The sequence below is a fragment of the Pogona vitticeps genome, chromosome 4 (assembly GCF_051106095.1).
Source record: "Pogona vitticeps strain Pit_001003342236 chromosome 4, PviZW2.1, whole genome shotgun sequence".
NCBI classification, from domain to species: Eukaryota; Metazoa; Chordata; class Lepidosauria; order Squamata; family Agamidae; genus Pogona; species Pogona vitticeps.
The window spans coordinates 126232482-126243225 of NC_135786.1; the positions used below are offsets into that span (position 1 = coordinate 126232482).

Consider the following 10744-nt stretch of genomic DNA (forward strand, 5'->3'; position numbering starts at 1 on the left):
TAGCCTTTAGATGCTGTGGAGGATTGTGTTGTTGTTATTTAGTTGTTAAGTTGTGTCCGACTCTTTGTGACCCCATGGACCAGAGCACGCCAGGCCCTCCTGTCTTCCACTGCCTCCCGGAGTTGGGTCAAATTCATGCTGGTAGCTTCAATGGCACTGTCCAACCATCTCATCCTCTCTCGTCCCCTTCTCCTCTTGCCTTCACACTTTCCCAACATCAGGGTCTTTTCCAGGGAGTCTTCTCTTCTCATGAAATGGCCAAAGTATTGGAGCCTCAGCTTCACGATCTGTCCTTCTGGGGAGCACTCAGGGTTGATTTCCTTCAGAATTGATAGGTTTTATCTCCTTGCAGTCTAGGGGACTCTCAAGAGCCTCCTCCAGCACCACCATTCAAAAGCGTTCTATGGCAGTCAGCCTTCTTTATCGTCCAGCTCTCTCTTCCATACATCGCAACAGGAAAAACCATAGCTTTGACTATGCGGACCCTTGTCAGCAAGGTGATGTCTCTGCTTTTTAATATGCTGTCTAGGTTTGTCATCACTTTCCTCCCAAGAAGGAATGGTCTTTTAATTTCGTGGCTGTTGTCACTATCTGCAGTGATTAGCGAGCCCAAGAAACTATCTGTCAGCTCCTGCATTCTGTATCAAGTACCAAATTTAATCCCCTTCCTGAATTCTGTTACTGCCCTGATTATCTACCAAGGTGAAAAATTCCCTGGCCTGTTACGCTTACATAAAGTGTTTTCTTTCCTTCTGTAGTTGACAAAAGCATGTTTGAAAATTCAAACACAACGCCTGCACCAAAGCTGCTGGTTGACAAATCTGCCGCCCAGTCCTCTCCAGGTATGCATCGGCGGAGCCAGCCAGAAAGGGGTGGAAGCAGCCAGCATCTCAAGAACATCGGCAAGACAGTTGGTGCCAAAGTCAATGACTTCCTGCGCAGGAAAGAGCCTGCTAACTACAGCAACAGCTTTGGGGTAACAGAAGTCAATGAAGGTGCAGGGGCAGCACTCTCCTACAGGGGAGACACACTGCAGAAAGGCCAGGACCAGACAGAAGGGTAAGTGTCTTCCTATGAGCCTCATGGACAGCTGCCCTATACAATAAGCACATCCAAGGGAATATAGAGATAGAAGCATAACAGGGAAAGACATCATTTCCCCCTGATTCTCTTTCTCTGCCCATTCCAACTGTATAAACTTGCCAAGGACAGAATTGTAGAAGAAGCTAATTAACAGCTTATGGCATGCAAGTAGTTGCCAGAACTGGGCATATGGTTTCTTTATATGATGTTGGCTGAAATCCTGTTATGTAACTTAACACTAGCAGAAGTGTGATGAGATTGTCAGCAATTTTAGTGATTAAAAAACTTCCTCCTTATGTTCTGCATCTTTTCCAACCTTGTGTGATCCCTCTCATCACATGCAAGCCATGGAAGCACTGGGACAAGAAGAGAAAGTCTTCAGTTACCAAAAGTCTCCCCCGCCAGCATTATTAAACAGCAGTGGCAAATTTTTTGTAGTTTAAAACTTCCTTCTTCCATCTCACAGCTCTCATAGTTTCCATGCAATAAAAAGCATTACACAGGAGTTAGAAGAGCCATGAGACAGTGGTAGGAAGTTTTCAATTACTGAAAATTGCCCACTGCTGATGATTTCATCAGCCTTCCTAAAGGGTAGTTATGCTAACAGTCTTTGCCTGCTTAAAGAATGATATGTTTATCAGTTACTACATTTGGATTACCTGAAAGTAAACACATCCCAGCATGCTGAAGAAACATTCAGCATGATCCCATTCCCGTTGATTCTGTTACCAGATGTGCTCTTGGAGCACATGTATGAACTAACATAAGGAATCTTTGAACCATGGCAATAGTGCATCCTGACACAGATTGGGCTGAGTATATCAACTCACACAGTTCTATTCACAAGGGGAATGTTAATGAACACAAGGGACTAAAACAGACCAAAGATTCAATCATGAAATATATAATTAATATGGGGAAATATAGACTCAAAAGAAGCAAACTCGTATGGCTGAGAGGGTGCTGAGATTTGGGCTGCACTGCAAAGGTTTTCAGTACCTGAGCTGACTATTTGCAGAGATAAATTGAAGAAAGCAAATGGTATAAACCAGGGATAGTTCCAGATCATGCATTTTGCAAGATTTGGTCATATAGTTTTGATTAGAGCCATCCCTGAGCTGTTTTTGTTTGCTTGTTTTTGTATTTGCTTGTAGGCAGATACCAACTGAAGCCATTCCTCGACTCAACCCACCACCTGTTATTACCAAAAAACGTACCCCAAGAGCCCTGAAGACCCCTCAAGATATGCTGATTGCTTCCCAAACATCGGTGGATAGCACAGAAGCCTCCTTTGCAGAGGAAAACCAGGACTATGTGTCCCAGTGTGACAGGACAGAGGCAGCGTGGGGAGAGACTGCTGCATTGGAACAGGAAGAAGTTAGAACCGATTCTAACAGGATCTTTGGTGTGCCTGATCTTATTCATAAGGAAAAACTAGAAACCCAGCTGAATGCTGCTTACAGAATATCCCCTTCCTCTTACCCAGAAAATTTGGCTCTCAAGCTCAATTTGAGTGTTGACAAGAGTGTCCCTGAATGCCCGTTAAAGATCAGCACTGACCCATCAAAGATGAAGGCATCCACTCTAGAAAGTGAGGCCCAGAGCCCAGACTTGCTATCCTTTGACTAGAGGTGTCTTATTTCACCAGCAGCTGTAGCAGTGCTTCAGTTCAATAGGTAAAAATTGCAACCTTAGTTGTTCTTTTGAGAGAGGTTCTAAGCCAGGTGTTGGAGTTGATCCTGCATCCACTGAGGGAAGCTTCAGTCCTCAGGTCATTGTGGCAGGAAGCATCTTGAAAAAATGCAAGCATTTCTCTCAGCAGCTAGACGTTTTGGACACACTGTGGGAAGCCAGCCATTGGCAATGCCCAGCAGTGGTGGTCCTGCCCCAGACACTACAAGGAGCATGGACAAAAGTAGTCTGCACAACCAAAATGTAAGGTTCAATGTACCGCAGTGGCACTCCTGAGCATATTTTCAAGATACTGTACATTTTTCACAGCATTCTGAGTTGAAATAATTCAAGAAATGAAATCTCTGTGTTTCTCTCTCTCTCGTTTTCTCTGGATACATTTTATGAGCAATGCATGAAAATGCTCCCACTTCCCTGGAATACAGCTGTGCTTCATGGCAGTCCTTCCATTCTGGATTCTGATCACTATCAATGTGCCTACACCTCAAAGCTTCGCAGGAATTTATGATCCAACGTAACCTTCAAAAGCAAAGCACTCAGAGCGCTAACACTTTTCCAAGAACCGTTTCCTTCAAAGAAGGCCTTTTCCTGTGAAACCCTTACAAGTGCATTGTGTTTCTCCTTACCAGTAGTTCTGAATGTCATGGATAGAGAAATGATCCTTGGTTGCTACAGCTTTTGTTGTACACATCTATACCAGAAAGCACTTGGGATCAACTTAATTAACAAATCCCTTAATATCTTAACATGTGAAGGAAAAAGCCTCCTGTGCTTGAATCCACTCCCAGGAGGGCAGATATGCAATCAAACTGGGCTTTTTCTGTACCTGGACCAACATCTTTCTGTAATTTATAATGCTGTCTACAAAAATTCAGGTAAAATGCTGCTTATCCCAAGAGGCCTTAGTCTTTTTTGGCAACTGGATTGCCAATCTGATGTTATTAGTAAGACCAACAAGAATCTTAGGACTTGATCAAGCACAGGTGAAATCCTCTAGCACAGTGGTTCTCAACCTTTGCCCCCTCCCCAAGGCTTTGAGCTTCAGATCTCAGAATCCCTTGCGGATTAGGGCTTCTCAGCGCAGGGTTAAAAACCACCGCTCTAGAAGAGCATCTTGCTCAGGAGCCATACTTGGTTGGTTGGTTGGACGGATGGACGGACGGATGGTGCTTTCTTACCAGTTCAGCTCACAATGTTTCTGTAAGTCCTCAGGTGTAGGCCTTAATATCTCTCTCACTTGAATGTAAACTAAGCTAAATTGCTGTCTGTATTGTTTTTCATAAAGTAGACAGTTGCTGGTGCTGCTGGCTTTCTCCTCTGCTGTTGCCTACATTACTCCGGAACAGAGATGGGGGAGGAGGAGATTTGCACTACAAATGCTTGACTGCACTTGGATTGGTGATGAGCATATTCAATAACACTGTCTGGAAATGCCAGTTTAATCTATTTGTACATGAACAGCTTTCAGTAAGCTCTGCAATACCACTGCAGGTTTTCATATAATTTATAGACTGCATCCTGAATTGGATATCTGGCCACATCTTCTTGCCAAGAATTATTGCCCCCCACCAATCACTCTCATCATTCTTCTAGCCCCCTTTTTTGTGATCAAGGTTAGTTTAAAGCTTGAGACAAATATGCACTGATATTTGAAATTCAGTTACCTACTCCTGTTTCATTTACCCAGATTCAAGGCTTCTGAGTATGGAATCTCATAAGCTTGTCAACTAATGTCAAATACTTATATTACAGTGACATGTTATACATTAAATGCTGTAAGAAAGAGCAATTCTTACATGTGATTTGTCAGACACTGTTAAATAACACTATATGTCATTGTATTTTGTGAGTGATAGAGCAAAGGTGTTTCCAGACAAGGCGTTTATCATGCAGTTGCTTCACCTCAAACATAGAACTGTATGAAGATGTGTATTTATCCAGACAGTATCTGGGTTCATATCACAAAAAAGATTTCACCTGAACATTAGGGAAAATTTCTTGAAAGAGCTGTTTGGCAGGAGAATAGACTTCCTCGGGGGGGCGGTATCCATAGCTTTAGCTTGACGACGTTAATTCGTTCCAGCAAAATCACGGTAGAGCGAAAACATCGTAAAGCGAAATAAAAAAGCCCATTGAAATGCATTGAAACCCCTTCAATGCGTTCCAGTGGGCTGAAAACTCACCATCCAGCGAAGATCCTTCATAGGGGCGGCCATTTTCGGTGCTTGTGCAGTGAGGAATCCATCCCTAAGCACAGCGGGGGGGGCGGTTTTTTCAGCCAGCAGCCATTTTGAAACCTGACAATCAGCTGTTTTTGATCGTCGTAAAGCGAAAATCGGTTCCCGAAGCAGGGAACCGATCATCGCTAAGCAGAAAAACCCCATTCAAACCATTGTTTTGCAATCACAAAAATCTCACCGTCAAGCGGATTCATCGTTAAATGGGGTAATCGTAAAGCAGGGCACAACTGTAGAATTACAAGCAAGGAAATTGACAAGAATCAAGGAGTTTAGGCGTGAGACCTCTACATAATTATACAACATGGTCCAGTGCATATTTATTCAGAATGCCATAATGTTCAGTGGGGCATCTACTCAAAAGAAAGTGTGCGCACAACAGTAGCCAAAATTTCCCATATGAAATAGTATGAGAACTTGTCACAAATTTCTGTTGAAATGTATGCATTTATTAGATCTCTTACACTGCCACACAAGTACCTACTTCTGCCACACATGTATATTTCCTATAAAAAATTAAAATGTACTATATTCATGCAAGTAAGGCCTACTAGCAACTAGTGATTGCTAGTTTGAGGGCTATATCTCTTCAGGAACAGAGGCAGTATGCCTTGAGATCTCTACTGCTGAAGAGCACAAGTGTGAGAATGCAGTTGTACTGATACCCGGCCTGAAGGTTTCCTACTGTGAGAGCAGAATACTTAATTAGATAAGCCTTTGGCCTCATAAAGCATGGTGTCTTAACTTTCCTAAAAATGATCTGTAGAAATTGAGTTCCACAGCACTTTTAAACTAGGAATCTGCAATATGTGCCTGAAAATCACACACCCCACCCCCAATATACTTTTCTGTAGCCCTGTAGTCTAATTTTTTTAAGGAAAGTATGCAGTTGATTACTTGTTCAGATTGCACAATAAAAGTTATATCCAAGTTGTGTTGTCGTCGTCTTTTATTTATCTTCCTAAATGTAAATAGCCTCAGTGCAGAGTTAGGGCATCAGATGAGTGGCACTTCCTGTATAGCCCCATTATTCCTACGACTTACCAAGGAGCCCTCTCATATTGGGATATTTAGGTAAAAGGTGGAAATCTAGGCAGGAATGGGAAATTTTGAGCCTCCAGATATTGAAGCAGAGCTTCCTTTGGTGCCCAAGAACTGCTGCTTCTCTTCCTGGAGGAATCTGAGGAGTTACTGGTTCCAGAGGATCCAGAAATAATCCCATCAGCTCCATAATCATCAGAAATCACAGAGCGGTATTTGGAGGGCCGCAGGTTTCATAGTCCTGTTCTATGGCTCTGCCGGATTAACACTATCAATATTCTATATGTTTTTAAAGCCTTTGCTAATTTATACAAATCAATTAGCAGAAGTAGTACTTTTGTTTAATAAATGTGTGTTGTTATCAGCCATTACCCAGGCTTGCCACTTTCAAAATACACTTCCTTTAGAAGGCTTGACTTCAGCCATAAACATACTATATTAAGTAGAGATGAGAACAAAACAAAAAGCAAATCACAATATTCGTCGAAAATGTTGATTCATCAAAAATCTGTCATTTTGTATTCATTCAATATTGAGAGCCTGATGAATACAAAGCAATAAATTTTTACCCATTTTTGATTTGTCACTTCATCTACCCCTTTGGGGACTTTCTTTGCCATCTGCTGCCTGCCGCTGCCAATCAGAAGCTCTAGGCAACACTGGGAGGGACAAGAGTCTCATGGATTGGCATGGCAGGCAGCCAGTTGCCCTGCTGGAAGGGCTGTGGGGATATTCCTTGTTAATAGGGTTTTTCTTGCAGCCATTTCCCACTTCTGCTCCAGGTCTTAGTTGTGCTGTGCCTAGCTGTGGTGTTTTTTTCACTGTTGTGGTGGCAAAGCATACATACTTTACACCTTTATTCCCTTATTTGCTACTTAGTTGGATTTTGGGAGAGCATTTTTTCTGGGTACATTTTAGTTCCGTAGTTTGGAGAACAGTTATTTATTGGGTTTAGGGTTAGGGCAGGATGGGTGATCTGTGTATTTTACCCTTTCCCCCCTTAAATTCCAGTGTGTGGGGGGGCACTAGCTGTTTGCTTGCTTACTGGTACTTGTGTGCTCTACTCAGTACTAAGATGTGCTCAAGTCAAAGCACATGTTCCATTTAAAACACTTTATTTCTTTATTATTTTCATCAGTGGGACACTGGGTAGGGCTTTTGGGGGGTAAATTTTAGTTGAAGAATTAGTTGTTTTTTGAGGTGTGTGTTTGGGCAGGGTGGGTGATCTGTGGGGGTGTATTTTAGCCTTTCCCCCCCCCTTAAATTCCAGAGTATCTGTGTGTGGTGAGGAATGGCTGTTTATTTAGTTATTTAGGAATATTAGTTTTCCCACACCTCCCCCACCTTCATGTTTCTCCTTTCAAATGAGGTTTTTCCGTCCCCTCCCCTTTATTCGAAGTGTGGTTTAGGAAGCAGCAGGGTAAAAGAGAAGATGGACATGAAGGGCAGTGGAGTCTCTAAAGGGGGAAAGCCTCTGACTAGACCAGCCGCCACCTTGCAGGTAGGCATGGAAGCAGAGCTTCCTCTGGTGGCCAAAGAACTGCCGCTTCTCTTCCTGGAGGAATCTGAGGAGTTACTGGTTCCAGAGGATCCAGAAACCTCCCAGTCCTCAGAACCAGTAGTGGCAGGGCAGGTTTCCCCAACACCTCTGTCCCCAGGCTCGTCTCCTCCATCCTCCCATACCAGCACTACTGGCACAGTCTTCCTGGGCCAGGGGCAGGCAGTGGGTGACTGTAGTGGCAAACAGGGCAGAGGGTTCCTATGGAATAATTTCATAATGGTGAATGATCACCCACGGCAGGTGTGCTGCGATGCCTACCTTGTGGTGGTCTGGATGTGGTCAGGCCCCCAGGCATCTGTCCTCCACCACTCTCTGCCAACATCTGGAGAGGCACCACCTGAGGCCCCTGTTTCAGGAAGGCTGTTTGTCAATGCCGTCTGGGGGCAGGAAGAGAGCGGCCCCAGGAGGAGAGGTGGGGAGGCAGAAGGAGGCACCTCCTTCAAAAAGGACAGTCAGGGGGGTTGCTAGCGCTCAGGATGTGAGGTGGGCTACACTCCACGAAGTTGCACCCATTGGGTCTGTACTAGACATGGAGATGAATTTTTAAAAAACGAAATTGTGATATTCAGGCTGTCTAAAAAAGATGAACCAATGAGCTGTTTCATGGTTTGTCTGAAAACCCAGGGGAAATTTGTGGTTTGTCAACCTGATGAACCACAAACCACAATGAGCCACCATTTTGGTGGTTCATCCCCATCCCTAGTCTGTAGTGGCCCTCAGCAGGCAGTCTAAGGGTAAGGCACCTGTCACTGAGACAATTCCCCTGCTTGGGCTTCCACTGTCCACCGTGGAAGTCCCAGACTTTGGCTGGTTGCTGCATTTTTTTCACCCTGTGGTACAACACCCCCTCATGAAAAACCATCAGTTGTAGAATCCTGCCCTCACTCTATGGCTCAGTGCGGGAGGTAGTCTGACCAGCTTTCACAGGCAGTGGTGGGATTCAAATAAATTAACAACAGGTTCTATGTCCTAATGACGGATAGATAGATAGATAGATAGATAGATAGATAGATAGATAGATAGATAGATAGATAGATAGATAGATAGATAGATAGATAAATAAATAAATAAATAAATAAATAAATAAATAAATAAATAAATAAATAAATAAATGCATGCATGCATGCATGCATGCATGCATGCATGCATGCATGCCCAGGACAGTGGGATCCGATGAGGGTTTCTTCCACAGTGGTCTCCCTACTGCCTATCATCACAACTACTTCTCACATGATTAAGACATCTGGATAAGTGTATCTGTTTGGACATACCGCTGCTGTTACCCTCACCGTGGGCATGTGCCAAACACACACACACAAACAAACACACACCTCACAGTGGGTGCTTATGACCAAGTTTGACAGAAAACTGACACATCTCTCCTTCCCCTTTACCTCCTATTTCACCCTATAGCTCACTAGCAAAAATTGCTTCCCTCCCCTTTCCTGCTCCTGAAATGATTGATAGCCCTGCTTGTTGTTACCTGAAGGCCGCCTTTGCATACCTAATGTGGTTTCTAGGCAGAGCAACAGTCTTCTGTGGTACCTTTAACTTGAAAAAAATCATAGTAAAACGAGGACGGTTGGGTGTTTGACTGAAGTGGTCTCACCCCAAAACTTTTTCCCTCTGTATCCTGCCCTCATGCCTTGTCAATCACCCCCCCCCCCCGCCTCAAGGCCATAGGCTTTCCTCCAGTGACGTCAAGGACTCACCCCCCCCTTTCCCCCAGTGATGCTCTTTCCAGGGCTTTATCTCTCTCACCCACACCCCAACTCAGATGGCTCAGTGTGGTACAGGAAGGGAGGCAGCTAATTGTGCCCCCCTCCCCCCGCTCGTCGCTGGTCACCTGGCCCCTCCTCCTTCATTCATCTCAGGCCAGCAAACGGTTCTACGAACCAATAGTACATTTAGGAACCGGTTCTATAGAATAGGTGCGAACCTGCTGAATCCCACCTCTGCACAGCGGCGAAAGGTGCACTTCATGGCTAACCTCTGGAGTGGAAGTAATCAGGGGTATCTCTGAGTCACAGTCCACTGGTGGGAGCCAGAGGACTTGAGAAGTGGCAGGGCATCTGTGACAGGGTCACAGGGGGAGCCCTTGTTCTGCCACCAGGCTACAGGTCTGTTCTGCTGCAGGCATGGCACATGGAGACTCAGGAAATAGAAACATCAGTGAGTTCCTGGCTGCACTGCAGAAGTGGGTACCAGAGGGTTTAGTCATCTCTGGTCGTATGGTTATGGATGCTGGGCGCAACATGTTGGTGGCACTGAATGCAGCAAGCTTTGAGGGTACAGTGGGCCTGGCACACAAGTTACATCTTTTTTAAAATTTATTTTTACAACACATAAAAACATTTCCATTGTCATTCGTCATTTTCACTGGATATACAGTGGTGCCTCGCTAGACGATGATAATCTGTTCCACTGAAATCGCTGTTTAGCAAAATCATTGTCTAGCAAAAAGCAAATCGTCATCTAGTGAAAATCAGTTTGCGAAGCAGGGACCAAACACTGTCCAGCGAAATTCCCCCATAGGAATCACTGTTTTGTGAATCGCTATAGCGATCGCAAAAAGTCAATGTCTAGCGAAAAAACTGTCATGCGGGGTAACTGTCTAGCGAGGCACCACTGTACATCAAATTGTTCATAACATATAATGTCTCATTTGTCTCTATACCTTATTTCTTTGCTCTAGCCACTCATACATTTTATTCCAGTTTTGATAATATTCCGAACCCTCTTTCCCTTTAATTGTCATTGTCAATTTATCCATCTCAACACAATTTTTTGTACATTTTTTCCTTCTAACAGAGATTTCTAATTTTTCCAGTATTGAGCGCATACTATTCTGTTGTTCTTGCTTAGTCATTAAGTCATGTCCGACTCTTCGTAACCCCATGGACCAGAGCACGCCAGGTCCTCCTGTCTTCCACTGCCTCCTGGAGTTGGGTCAAATTCATGTTGCTCACTTCGATGACACTGTCCAACCATCTCATCCTTTGTCGTCCCCTTCTCCTCTTGCTCTCACACTTTCCCAACATCAGGGTCTTTTCCAGGGAGTCTTCTCTTCTCATGAGGTGGCCAAAGTATTGGAGCCTCAGCTTCTATTCTAGCCACTGTCAATATATGT

The 10744-nt window shown here is 44.2% G+C and overlaps 1 protein-coding gene across 7 annotated transcripts in view; it reads left to right on the top strand.

The window, feature by feature from the left end:
- The window catches only part of NOS1AP (nitric oxide synthase 1 adaptor protein), an 82070-nt gene extending 76128 nt beyond the window's left edge, over window positions 1–5942 (top strand). For all 7 annotated transcript variants that reach the window (XM_072998276.2, XM_072998277.2, XM_072998279.2 and 4 more), the window contains 2 exons: window positions 759–1059; window positions 2238–5942. In XM_072998276.2, the coding sequence (XP_072854377.2) occupies window positions 759–1059; window positions 2238–2712 (776 nt within the window). In that variant the 3' untranslated portion in view covers window positions 2713–5942. The remainder of the gene's footprint in view (window positions 1–758; window positions 1060–2237) is intronic.
- Window positions 5943–10744: the final 4802 nt, after the last annotated feature.